Source organism: Pseudophryne corroboree, chromosome 6, assembly GCF_028390025.1.
Source record: "Pseudophryne corroboree isolate aPseCor3 chromosome 6, aPseCor3.hap2, whole genome shotgun sequence".
NCBI classification, from domain to species: domain Eukaryota; kingdom Metazoa; phylum Chordata; class Amphibia; order Anura; family Myobatrachidae; genus Pseudophryne; species Pseudophryne corroboree.
In genome coordinates, this window is record NC_086449.1 from 20,335,928 (window position 1) to 20,350,761 (window position 14,834).

General features: G+C 43.0%; 1 protein-coding gene across 1 annotated transcript; it reads right to left on the reverse strand.

The window, feature by feature from the left end:
* Positions 1–13,593: 13,593 nt before the first annotated feature.
* LOC134934116 (olfactory receptor 10A3-like) lies at positions 13,594–14,292 on the reverse strand (the record flags this gene model as incomplete). Its single annotated transcript, XM_063929620.1, has 1 exon — positions 13,594–14,292. A coding segment is annotated over one exon (699 nt), but the record flags the coding sequence as incomplete, so codon positions are not given.
* Between the last annotated feature and the right edge of the window lie 542 nt (positions 14,293–14,834).

The window sequence follows — 14,834 nt, forward strand, 5'->3', positions numbered from 1 at the left end:
AAAAACACACATGCACCCTACACTCTAAATGGGGAAAATTTAGGGGTAACCGTGGTGGAAAAAGATTTGGAGGTGCTCATAGATAGTAGGCTAGTAACAGTACACAATGTCAAGATGCAGCAAAAAAGGCAAATAAAGTGCTTGCGTGCATAAAATGAGGCATTGAGACAAGGGACGAGGATGTAATCCTGCCACTGTACAAATCATTGGTACCACCGCACCTTGAAAATTGTGTTCAATTTTGGGCACCATATTATAAAAAAGATATCAGGGAACTAGAAAGAGTTCCAAGGCGAGATACTAAATTGATTAAATGGTTAGAGATACTGGAATACGAGGAAAGCTTACTAGGTTAAATATGTATACACTGGAAAAGAGGTGTCTAAGAGGAGACATTATTAATATATTCAAATATATAAAGGGTCATTACAAGGAGTTAGCAGGGGATCTGTTTATTAAAAGAACTCTGCATAGGAGACGTGGGCACTCGCTGAGGCTAGAGGAGATAAAATTCCGTACACAATGTAGGAAAGGGTTCTTCACGGTAAGGGCAATAAAGATTTGGAACTCCCTGCTGGAGAAGGAAATAATGGTGGACTCTGTAAATGCATTTAATAATGAATTGGACACATTTTTAACTGGAAAAAGTATCCAGGGCTATAGCATTTAGCACAGTGACATTAATATCTGGGAGTGGTAGAATCATAGTTGTCAGTTGGCACTAAACCATTACCTCAGCAGGTGCATTATAATATGCACAGCTTAACATAGAATACAGGTTGAACTCGATGGGCATTTTGCCTCTTTTCAAGGTCACTAACTATGTAACTATGGGGTCATTCTGACCCGATCGATTGCTGCAGTTGTTCACAGCGCAGCGATCAGGTCGTAACTGCGCATGCGCCAGCGCCACAGTGTTCCGGCGCTTTCAGGATGGACGAAGGCAGTCATTCCCTAGCGATTGCCTCTGCCTGATTGACAGGCAGAGGTGGTCGCTGGGCGGGATGGGGCGGCACAGCGGCGTTTGCGCACCATTTTGGGGGTGCAGTTTGGCCAATGCAGGTGTGGCCGGACCATGCGGGTGGCAGGCCGCAGTGGCTGCGTGACATCACATGCAGCCGCTGCAACCAGAAGCAGTGACGAGCAACTCCCAGTCAGCTGCAGGAGCTGCACTGGACGGGAGTTACTCAACAAGTACAAAAGCAATGCCGCTGTGTGACGCTTTTGTACTTGTGCAGGGGGAGGGCCAGGCAACCAGGTGGGCTGGCCCTGTGCTGGTCGTTCCCCACATGTCTGGGAACATGATCGTAGCTGTGCTAAATTTAGCACAGCTACGATCAACTTGGAATGACCCACTATGTACTATGTAACTATGGGTGTGTTATGGAAGTGTCACGATCATGTTGCAGAAGTGATTGAAAAATCAGATACTTCATCACTTGCATTGGAGGCCGGGCACTGATGGAAAAACTGTATACACCTACTGTAGAATGGGTCCGGTGCAAGTTTTTTTGGTGCATTTGATGGTACCTTCTAAAGATGCAACTAGTAGGATTTTTGCATCTAAAGACACAACACAGAAAGCAGGCATCGCATTCTTTGCACATTTAAACACATATTTGCACACTTGGTGACTGATTCCGATGTGGCTAAAGAGATCGTCGCTGCTGCTTCCTGGGAAGAAGCAGCGATACTCTGGTATGGTAATGCAAAATCTTGTATAAGTCCAAGAATGCAACATTCATTCATGTGTGATTCCATCGGAAGGCTGCGTGACTCAATGGGTCAAGCAAGCCAACAACCACAACACCTAAAAAGAAACCAGGAAATCTCTGCCTGATGACGTAGACCTTTACCTTGGCAGTCCATGCCTCCATTTTGGGAAACGCCTGCTATTTCTACCTCGTCCCTGTCCCCCAAACAGCTGTAGACTGTCAATCAACTGATGGGTGGTCCTACACTACATAATAATAGCTCCATCTTGAGTCATGCATTCCTATTTTTTCAAATTGAGAACACACCTGGAGGCAAATCCAGATCCTCTGATATTTAACTACAAGGATAATCATACCTTCAAGCTTATGATCCCATACAGGACTCTTAGAACAGTGATACCCTATATGGAATTTGCTCATAATCAAATTTTTAGCCCATCTCAGATGCTTGTGAGGGATGAGTTAATCTAGACAAGAAAATGAAATTAAACAAAGAACCCCAACATTATGCAATTGGCAAGGAAAAGCGATGTACATCTTACAGATGTAGCCAGGCTCACCATGGTTACATCTGCGCCGTGCCGCGTCATACATTATAATATTAATAACAATAATAATCAATCTCATGTGTCTTCTGCAATGAACCCATTCTTCACAGTGAAAGTCATCCACAACTGTAGTTTACATCATTGTTCCCTTCTTCTAAATGCTAAGCTATTCATTCTTCAGACATTTCAACTTTCTTCTTCTCTGTACAAAGTGCTTTTAAAAGTACAAACTATACAGGTCAGTCAATAACTACATGCCTACTGCCTGCCATTATAGTTACTGTAGCTAGATAATCAGTTCTGGCTTTGCTTGGACGCTTGTAGCATACAGTTTCAGAGTCACTGGTTTAAATATCTATACTAAAAGCCCTAAAACCTATTCTATTTGCCATCCAGTGCAAGAGTGTTGCTCCTCTTCCACTCCACAATTGTAGAATCTGTTCTGTGCTCCTTGATTATCATCTAATATAGCTCCGCAAGTGAGAGAGACAAATGCGGGCTCCAAAGAGTGGTAAGGTCTGCTGAAAAGATCACTGGAGTTGACCTCCCGCCTGTCCACGACCTGTACCAGACCAGAGCCAAAAAATGGGCGACCAGGATAGTCAATGATCCACCTCACCCGGGCAATGGTGAGCTCAACCTGCTGCCATCAGGAAGAAGATACAGGGCCATTCCCACCAGAACCAATAGAACCTTCAAAAGCTTCTTTCCTCAAGCAGTCCACCTGCTGAACTCCTATAAAGCCACTGGGTTGACTGTCCAGTCGCTCTACTCCGATCTTCTGATTGTAACGAACACTGTGTACTTAATCTGTATACTGCATATATTCTCCACCCATCCCACCCTCTTGTCTATGTGTTCCCCCCTGGCTGCTGCACTGTACACCGATAACAAATTCCTAGTATACACCAGAATACCTGGCCAATAAAGTTTATTCTGTTTCTGATTATGTCGAATGTCCTTGTTCCAGTGTCCTGGCTATTTTGTTTGATTGTATCTACCTGTTTATGACCTATGTACTGTATGTACCACTATTTATGAATCTGTGGGAACTGTCCTGTGAATAATTTCCATTAACCTTTGCAATGCCTGACCATTGTTTTGATTTCTGAATAATGTTTCTCATATTAAGGGGTCAGTTGGAAGTCTGAGATCTATAGGCTTCCAGAAACTAAGAGGTCTATTTACTAAGCATTGGGTGGAGATAAAGTGGCTGGAGACAAAGTACCAGCCAATCGGCTTTTGTCATTTTTCAAACCCAGCCTGTGACATGGCAGTTAGGAGCCGATTGGCTGGTCATTTATCTCTGTCCAAGGCTTACTAAATAAACCCCTAAGTCTACTTTATACCGACTTGTGCAAAATCTCGGTGAGAACAGAAGGGCATACTAGAATATGCACCTCAACACTATCCATGCCAATAGTAATCTTATGAACATAGTCCATGTGCACTGTCTAATATGTGACAGGGAGTGAAAGAAATGGTGCATGCAGGCAGGGGCACACATGTGGGGGCACACTTGTGTTTGTGGTGCATGACCCATGTACAGTAGTGTGAAAAAGATGTGTAGGATCAGTCCAACTGGTTTGGAAACTAAACTATAAAAGTTAACGCAACAGTCTCATAAAAATGGACAATTCCAAAGCGATGGTCATGTTCAGATTAATTTGGTGCTTGACCAAAAACTGAATATATGCATGTCAGTGTCTGTCATGATCGTGTCAGTGATCAGAACTCCTTCCAATTTGGGTGGTCATGACATTGATGTTTTGCAAATTATCCTAACAGCAAATCATACTGTACTTCTGCCACCACTAAGGGGATTATTCAAAGAGGAGACTCCTCCTAGAGGGCCCTTCAGTTCCTCTCATAATATATATGATTTAAAAATCAATAGCATCCATAGAACACAACAAATCCAAACTAGAAATTAAATGTTAATTTCTATAGTAAATTCAAAGCTTATAGGTACAACAAAGTAAAAGAATGACAAAGATTATGATTTTTTAAGGTACACACAGAGGGCCTAATTCAGCATGCCTTGTAGTTGTGTAAAAATTCACACAACACCTTATTCCACTAACTTGCGGGGGAATGCCCAGGCATAAGGAAAGTCCACCATGCATGCCGGCTCCTGGCCCCCGACTTAAATGCAAGCGCATTAATATACAGCGATGTGCTCGCATCTTAAGGGTTGCCTGAAGGCAGTCACCAGGCAGCCATGTTTCTGCTTGCAGCAGCTGTGTGTTATGTGACGCAGCCACCATGTAATGCCATGCAAATGGTCTGTACACACCTGCATTGTTCAGACCATGCCCCCCACCCAATGCCACATCGACGCCTATACAACACCATGTTGATGCCCCTGTCCGCCCTGCAAATGCTTCTGCCTGTCAATCAGGCAGAGTCGTTTGCATAAGTGAGATGCCGTCGCATCTCACTGTGTGCGCACGTGCAGTGCGGCTCCTGTGTATGTGCATACTGCTCTTCAGGGCTTCAGCATATGACCACATTGCAGATGCGTCTCATTATGAATTAAGCCCAGATTACAGACAATAAAAAAAAAGATAAAACAGAGTTCAGATATCACCTTTGGAATTGAACAATGTTCGGAGTAAGGCCTTTCCTGATAGAAGCTGGGTCATCTTAGCTGTGTGGCTACCTTAAGAGAATGACCATTGATTCAGCTACAACACACCTTTTTATTCTTCAAAGCAAACTGCTTCTCGACACACACACACTTTTGGAATTTAACCCTTTCAATCCTAGAATTAATTGATTCTGGCCTATGTGCCTGAAGGCCTTTTGTGTTCCTGTAACTCATGGTTTCACTGACAGATAAGCAGGGGCTACCGAGAATTCACAACATACTTTGTCTGAAGGATCCATGATGTATGACTAGAATATGGCAGGAAAACTTTACATGTAATTTATTTGCAGAGGTACACCACTGTCACTTTTTTATAGAGATGAGTGGGTTATTTATACTGAGAACTGAACCCCCCTCCCTCCCCCCAACATCACGCTCCGAGTCCAGGTCGGGAATTCCCGCCAGACTCGGAAACCAGAATGAGGCAAAACATCACCATCCTGCTGTCGGAATCTGACAGGATTTGGATCCCAAATAAACAGCCACGTGTCGCCGCCATTTTCACGGAATTGGAGAGTGAGGGAGACATACCTCTGTCTCTCTCTGTGGGTGGTGGCATCGGGTGGGGTTAGTGTGTGCTCTGTAGGGGTTCTGCTGCAGTCATTGTGGTGTCCCTGTGATGTGTTAGGGGTGCTGTCCTGGCTGTCCTGGCTTTCACTGGTGTTTCGTGTGCTGCAGCTGTACATGGGTATTGCTGTCCTGTCTGTCACTGTGTTGTACAGGGTGAAGGGACACAGTCCTCCTCCTGTATGCTGTAAAATATAGGGGTGCTGCTGTCCCTGTATGTTGTAAAAATTTACAAGCACACTCCTCTTGTATGCTGTAAACTAAAGGGGTGTTGTTGTTTAAATAACATTACACTGGCCCTGTATGTTATAAAAATTCAGTGGTGTGGTTGTTAAAAATTAAAAGCACACTGCTGTATGCTGTAAAATATAGGGTTGTTGCTGGCCCTGTATGTTGTAAAGATTTCCTGGGTGCAGTTGTTAAAAATTAAAAGCACACTGCTGTATGCTGTAAAATATAGGGGTGCTGCTTGCCTTCCATGTTGTAAAAATTCAGCGTGGTAGTTTTTAAAACTTAAAAGCACACTGCTGTATGCTATAAAACAAAGGGGTGTTCAAATAACATTACACTGACCCTGTATGTTGTAAAAATTAAGGGGTGAAGTTGTTAAAAAATAATAGAACACTGCTGTATGCTGTAAAATCTAGGGGTGCTGCTGGCCCTGTATGTTGTAAAAAGTCAGGGGTGCAGTTGTTAAAAATTAATAGCAGACTACTCCTGTGTGCTGTAAAATATTGGTGTGCTGCTGGCCCTGTATGCTGTTAAAGGTCAGAGGAGCAGTTGTTGCCACCAGTCATGACATTGATGATGCAAATCCATCAACGTCATCTGCTAAGGCCGATGGCCATTGTAATAGAGGGCATGTAAAATCCAAGAAGCAAAAATGAGTAACCAAAAAAAAAAAGAAATTATCTGCAGAGAAATGTACAATTCGCAATATGTAATTCACGACACGAAGTGGCAAGTAAAAGACTAAGGCATTGGAATATGTTCATGACTGGTGGCTCAGCTTCTCATTAGGATGGTAGCCCTCCTCCTACAAAATGTAGCTTTTAAGCACAGAAAAAAACAACTGTGCATTCAGAGATATCACAAATCCTCAAGGAGAGTCCAAGTGTGTCTGTGGTTGCGATGTCTAGGCCTGACCTTTACAAGAATGTGTGGGTATAGGAGGCTCCTACCACCATATGCACACCCCCTAAAAGTGCTGGGAAGAGCACAGCCAGTCCAGTTGCTGATATTGAGATTGAGGATGTCACTGCAGACATACACCAGGATACGGAGGATATAGGTGTAGATGGCACTGAGGAGGAAGTTGACGATGAGAATTCTGATGGTGATGTGGTTTGTTTGAATAAGGCACCAGTGCAGATAGTTTATGTCCGTGGAATGAAAAAGCCCTTTGTCATGCCTGGGCAAAATACCAAAAAAGGCACCTCTTTGGTATAGAATTATTTCTCCTCAGATTCAGACAACAGGTGTCAAGTCGTGTGTTGCCTTTGTCAATCCATAATAAGTAGGGGTAAGTACGTTAACCACCTAGGAACATCCTGCACATTCATCAGAAATCATTGTCATGTTCAGAAACTTTGGGTAAGAGCTTAAGCAGTCCACTGACACCTACAGTAAATCCCTTCTTCCTGTTGTACCCAAGCTCCAGCAAGTGACACCACCAACTCCATCAACGTCAATTTTCTCTTCAGTCAGGAATGTCAGTAGTCCTTCAGGACATGTCATTGGCATGACTGATGAGTCCTCTCCTAACCAGGATTCATCCTTGCAAAGAGAGATGAATTACTTCTTTTTTGGAGGTGGGATTAATTGCTTCTTTTCTTGTGGGGGCCCAAACAAATCAAACATTTCAGCCACAGTCATGTGGCAGACCCTGTTGCTGAAATTATTGATTTGTTAAAATGTGCATGTTCTGTTTATACAACATAAGGGAGGGTAGGAGGGCCCAAGGACATTTCCATCTTGCACTCCTTTTTTCTTTGCATTATGTACTCTTTGGGGCCTAGTTTTCAAAACTGCCATTCTGTCTGCAACTGCAGTGCCACTCCTAGATGGGCCAAGTGTTTGTGCTGTACACTTGTGTCGCTTAGCTTAGTCATCCAGCAACCTCGGTGCACCTCTTTTTCTTATTTGCATGATGTGCTCTTTGTGTCCTTTTTTAAAAAACCGCCATCCTGTCTGCCATTGCAGTTCCACTCCTAGATGGGCCAGGTGTTTGTGCTGTACAATTGTGATGCTTAGCTTAGTCATCCAGGGACCTCGGTGCATATCTTTTTCTTATTTGCATGGTGTGCTCTATGGGGCCTATTTTTAAAACTGCCATCCTGTCTGCCACTGCACTGCCCAAAAAAATAGGCCCCAAAGAGCACATAATGCAAAAAAAAAAAAAATAAGAGGTGCACCGAGGTCACTGTATGACAAAGCTAAGTGACATAAGTGTTTGTGCTGCACACTTATGTCACTTAGCTTTATCATACAGTGACCTCGGTGCACCTCTTTTTTTTCTTTTTTTTTTGCATTATGTGCTCTTTGAGGCCTATTTTTTTTAAAACTGCCATCCAGTCTGCTACTGCAGTGCCACTCCTAGATGGGCCAGGTGTTTGTGTCGCACACTTGTGTCGCTTAGTTTAGTCATCCAGCAACCTTGGTGCACCTCTTTTGTTTCTTTGCATTATGTGTTTTTTGGGGCCTATTTTTTAAAACTTCCATCCTTTCTGCCACTGCATTGCCACTCCTAGATGGGCCAGGTGGTTGTGCTGTACACTTGTGTCACTTAGCTTAGTCAGCCAGCAACCTTGGTGCACCTCTTTTTCTTATTTGCATGATGTGCTCTTTGGGGACTATTTTTAAAAACTGCCATCCTGTCTGACACTGCAGTGCCACTCCTAGATGGGCTAGGTGTTTGTGCTGTACACTTGTGTCACTTAGCTTAGTCATCCAGCCACCTCGGGGCACCTCTTTTTCTTATTTGTATTATGTGCTCTTTGGGGCCTAGTTTTTAAAACTGCCATCCTGTCTGCCACTGCATTGCCACCCCTAGATGGGCCAGGTGTTTTTTCCGCACACTTGTGTCCCTTAGCTTAGTCATCCAGAGACCTCGGTGCAACCTTTCGGCCTAAAAAAAATATTGTTAGGTGTGAGGTGTTCAGAATAGACTGGAAATAAGTGGAAAGAATGTTATTGAAGTTAATAATACCGTAGGATAAAAAATATCCCCAAATTCTGTGATTTTAGCTGATTTTATATTTTAAAAAAAAAATCTTCCCGTTCCAAAACTAGGGTGGTTTTGGCAAAACAATTCCAGATCCAAAACACGAGCAGGGATCCAGATCAAAAACCAAAACACAACACCCTATGGTATGCCGGCGGCAGGCTCCCTGCAACCAGCATACCGGCACCGGGAGCCCGACCACCAGCATACCGACAGCGTGGTGAGCGCAAATGAGCCCCTTGCGGGCTCGCTGCGCTCACCACGCTGCGGGCACGGTGGCACACTACGTGCAGCACGCTGTTTTATTCTCCTTCCAGGGGATCGTTGACCCCCATGAGGGAGAAAAAGTGTCGGTATGCCGGCTGTCGGGATTCCGTCGCCAGTATACTGTGCCCCGGGATCCCAACAGTCGGCATACTGAAGATCACCCCCCAAAAGTGCCCATCGCACATCTCTACTTTTTGAAGAGAGTGGGACTACCTAAGACTCCTTATCAGCATTTAGCCTTTGTCTTCAAACGATCATATCCTCTCCAGAGATTTTAAAGGAAAGCGTCCCCTACACTTGACCTCATGCTGTATAGAGCAAACGTACACTGGCTTTTTCCTTTGGCAAGCAAATTGCACACAGGACATGTGGCTCTGCTAGGAATTTTCTATAGCTGAACAAACCAATCATTTAGTCAGCTGATACTTTTAAAAACACATACAGGGGATCATAACACATACTATACCATTGTTAATATCCAATTCCTTTATTAAATGGGCTTTACTACTGCAATGTCAATCAGGATTCTGGTTTCAAACAAAAAATGCATTTGGAGAGGTAACTGATTTAAAAAAGTTAATAATTTCCTGGTCTACCACTTTCGGACACTGATATTCTAGTTCACCAAGGAAATTTAGTCATAGATGGCCCAATTTTCACGCCAAAGATCAGTCAGTGGTGTATATGGCAGTCGCCCATCTTTGAGTTTATGCAAAATGCCTACAAGCACCTACCATTGTGTACATTCATGCGGCCAAATGTGCAAGGACTGATATGCCCAATTTTAGCACCCATGCATACTGTAATACTGATTGGTGCATCCTTATTCAGGTGCCTGGAAACAGCCCATCCTGAGGACTGGCACTAGTGACAAATATTATACAGTCTTTTATAATGAAACTACACGCTGCCAATGCTTACTGCACTAACTGACTGCAACAATTTACCTACATATTGGGGGTCATTCCGAGTTGATCGCTCACAAGCTGCTTTTAGCAGCATTGCACACGCTAAGCTGCCGCCTACTGGGAGTGAATCTTAGCTTCTTAAAATTGCGAACGAAAGGTTCTCAAAATTGCGATTACACACCTCTTAGCAGTTTCTGAGTAGCTCCAAAACTTACTCGGCATCTGCGATCAGTTCAGTCAGTGTCGTTCCTGGTTTGACGTCACAAACACACCCAGCGTTCGCCCAGACACTCCCCTGTTTCTCCGGCCACTCCCGCGTTTTTCCCAGAAACTGTAGCGTTTTTCCGCACACACCCATAAAACGGCCAGTTTCCGCCCAGTAACACCCACTTCCTGTCAATCACATTACGATCACCAGAACAATGAAAAAGCCGTGAGTAAAAATCCTAACTGCATAGCAAATTTACTTGGCGCAGTCGCACTGCGGACATTGCGCATGCTCGTTAGCGATTGATCGCTAAGTTGCGGAAAAAAAACAACGAGTGATCAACTCGGAATGACCACCATTGATGCTTTATTAGTAATTACTGGGATGCCAGTAATGTGTCCAATCATTTATCTTAAGATGTATTCATAAAGACCTGGCTGTGGAAGGTGCACAGCCAGTAAGTATTAAGTATTTACTTACTTACTCTATGCTTGATTTAGAACCAAGAAAGACATCATAACTAATTGTATGTTATATGATGTGTATTTTTATTAAATATTCATTGTTTGTAACATAAAGTTACATTTACTTAATGCAACATTGTTTGAGCCTGTGTATATTCTTCAGCTAATGGTTAGCAGAGCAATGTATCATTATCTTGTAAATATTTTAATATAGAACATATCCGAGTGCATTGAACTGGCATTGCCAGTATTCTGTAGTGCCATATCCTTCCGTTGCTATGGATGGTGAGATTTTAGTAGCGTACTGATTGGTTTAACTATAATGAAATTTGTTGTCACATATTGCGTATACATGGAGGTGCAACCTTAGTGCAGTTTGGTACTGCTTTGATTGGACACATCTGTACTGTATGGGGGTAATTAAGACATGATCGCAGCAGCAAATTTGTTAGCAGTTGGGAAAAACAATGGGGGTCATTCCGAGTTGTATGCTCGTTGACGATTTTCAACTATACTGCGATTAGTCGCTAACTGCACATGTGCATGGTACACAGAGCGCATGCGCTTAGTTATTTTACAAAAAACTTAGCTGTTTTGCTGTAGCGTATGTGGCGCTTTTCAGTCGCACTGGTTTTTGGTAAATGATTGAGAGGAAAGGCATGTTTCTTGGCGGCAACTCACCGTTTTTCCGGCGTTTGCTAAAAAACGAAGGCATGTCAGAAAAACACGGGAGTGTCTGGAGAAACGGGGGAGTGGCTGGCCGAATGCAGGGCGTGTTTGTGACATCAAACCAGGAATGAAACGGGCTGAGCTGATCGCAATCTGTGAGTAGGTCTCGAGCTACTCAGAAACTGCTAAGAATTTTCTATTCGCAATTCTGCTAATCTTTTGTTCGCAATTCTGCTATGCTAAGATACACTCCGAGAGGGCGGCGGTCTAGCGTGTGCAATGCTGCTAAAATCTGCTAGCGAGTGAACTACTCGGAATGAGGGCCAATGTGCACTGCAGGTGTGGCAGATATTACACCAGCTCTAAGGCAGTTGCAGTGTCTCTATCTGACCATTGCCTCCTATGTTTGCATCTGTGCATTTGTGAACACAGCTGCTTGCTGTGACAGGCTTGCAACACACGCATAATACACCCACTGAACAGACCATTCTTGCATGCACTAGTAGCCACCTCTGAGTGATCGCTCAGGAACACCGATCACTTTCTGATACATTTCAAATACCGTCTGACCCACTCAGGTTCAGGTGAGGACTTGGCTGTACAGCTGGTTGGTACCATGAGAATTTGGCTGTACACTGGACTAGAACTGATGGGAACTATGCAGTACACAGGATTGAGATTAGCGAGGACTTGACTGTACACCAGATAGGGACCAGCTAGTACTTGACTGTACAACAGACTTGTGCCAGTGAGGACTTGACTGTATGCTGGACCTAGATTTATGAGGACTTGACCATGCAATGGAATGGGACTGGCAAGGGCTTAACTGTGCACTGCACTGGGACCGGCAAGGACTTGGCTGTACACCGGACTGGGACTAAACAGAACTTGCCTTTGCAATGTAGTGGGACCATTGAGGACCAACACATGTGACAGCAACAAAGAGTACAGCATGAGAGCATGGGAACTACACCATGTGGGATGTTGGGCCTGTCCACACAGGCAGCACATGGAGATGGAGCACCAGACACTGCAATCAGAAGCCCAAAGGAAAGAAAACCCATGGTAGCCACAACATCTCTGGAGAACATCACCCTCAGACTTCCGCATCTACAGGCAAGTGGAGGTGGGCTAGAGGTGGGCTGAAGCAGCCGGCTGCACTGAAAGTCTGACACAACAAAACCAGGACATTTTGCCTTCTTAAAGACAATATTCAGGACACCAGGACACAGAGCAATTATCGGCAGCATGGCAGACACTGGTAGAGAGTGTAGGGAGGTAGAGGGTCTTGGAGGTTCCTCTGTGAGTGATGGTTGAAGTAAGATTATCTTCCATAAGCCCCCACTATGTATCAGACAGGAAACATTGTTTGATAAAAGATCAGATAATGCACTTGTGACTATGCCAGGCAAGTGGTTAATACTGTAGATATGAGAAACAAACATGCATCCACATACAAATCAGCATAGTCACAATCATTTTACTGCCTCTGCCACTCATTCAATATATTTTCTTCAGAGTATGTGTAATCTGACAAATGCTTCTCTCCACTCCAATCTATCCTCAATGCTGCTGCCCGGCGCATCATCCTCACAAAATGTTCTACATTCACCTTCCTTTCTTACAAGCCCTAAACTGACTCCCCTTTCCCCTACATAATACATTTAAAGCTTTTCACACTCACTTACAAAGCATTCACCTACTCCTGTCCCTCCTCTTTGCTCTGCTAATGCACGCCGCCACTCCTGCCTACTGATTACTTCCGCCTACTCCTGCCTCCAATATTTTTCACCTGCTGCTCCTTTTCTCTGGAATTATCTACCTCTCCACCTCTCTTAAAAACTTCACACAGACTGTCAAGACCCTCTTCATCAAAACCAGCTGTCTGCCATCCTAAGCCCTCTGTCCCACGTTCACTTTCTACTCCAACTGTGTCACCCCTGTCTGTCTGCCTCTCCCTTTTAGAATGTAATCTCTCAAGAGCAGGTCCTCCTTCCTTCATGTGCTTTTCCTTCTCTTACCTTATCTGTCTTCTTTTCAATACTCTCCAAACCTCTCAGCTTTCTACCAACCTTAAATATCAGTGTCATCTGCTGATGCAGATATGTTTATATACCCTGTACTTGACCTGTATTGTCTTGAATTGTAAGTCACTGTTTTTTTATTGTATTTGGGTGCTTAAGATTTCATGTAAATATAAATAAAGGATAATAATAATAATAATCTATTGATTCCAAATAACACATTTTAAATAAGGCAAATCATGTTGTTACTGATTAATAAATATATTAGAATTGGTAACATAATAATGTGTAAACAAAGGTTGAAAATTGACTACTTTCTGATATAGTTTTTAGTCCATATTTTTCAATGTTCACTTAATGCTGAGTAATTTCCCCATGATAGCTCTCATTTCTTGGTTTTTCAAGCTGTAAATAATTGGGTTAAACAATGGTGTCACAACAATGTACAAAAGGGCAATCACCTTGTTCATGGTCAGTGAGTCTCCAGAAGCTGGAACCAGGTAAATAGTTATCAAGGTTCCATAGTACATGGTCACAACGGAGAGATGGGAGCTGCACGTGGAGAAGGTTTTCTTCTTACCTGTTTTAGAGGTTATCCCAAGAATAGTTGTAAATACACAGATGTAACTAATGACAACTAAGATAAAAGGAATGACAATTACAAGGACAGAAAAAATAAAAATGTCTAACTGTAGTGCGTAAGTGGAAGAGCAGGAAAGTTCAATGAAAGGCCCAAGGTCACAGAAAAAATGGTCAATGACATTGGATCCACAGAACTGAAGTTGAAACAGAAAATGAATAGTAATCTGTGTAACCAGAAAGCCAAACACCCAGCAATAGATAACGAGGGAACGTTGTAGTCTGATGTTCATGATGGTGCTATACCGTAGAGGGTTACATATGGCCAGGTATCGATCATAAGACATGACAGCAAGGAGGTGACATTCTGAACACGCAAATGCAACATAAAGATAAGACTGAGCTATACAACCTGTGATAGAGATGGTGGCTCCTTCCAACCATATAACACGTAGCATGTTAGGAATGATAGTAGTCAAGAGCACAATTTATCGATAATTGCTGGAGGAAGAAGTACATAGGAGAATGGAGTTGTGGTCTGGTTGACACCAATACGATGATCACAGAATTTAGTATGAGCGTCATAATGGAAACAATCAGTATCAGTAGAAATAAAATCACAGTATTAATGCCAATAATTTGTGGGAATCCCAATAGTAAGAATTCAGAGACTGTGTGGATATCTTTACTCATTGTGAGTTCTCTGGATAATAACCAGTTCAGATGTTATATAATGTATATGAATTACTGTTACCATATGCTTATGAGGAGCCAATATTTGAGGTAAGTTGTCATATCATTTTGTCAGAAAACTTTCATCCAGTATACAAATTATTGTAAGTTATGTCTGTAATATTATTAGCAGCAGCAGAACAGCGTGTGCATAGAAGTTTGAAGTTCATTAGGAGGTTTCCTGTTAAAAACATATCAAAGTACAACCTCCTATCTCTTTAGCAACATCAATTTTTCTAATTTTGTAAAATAGAGATGAAGTAAAACATTTTATTCCACT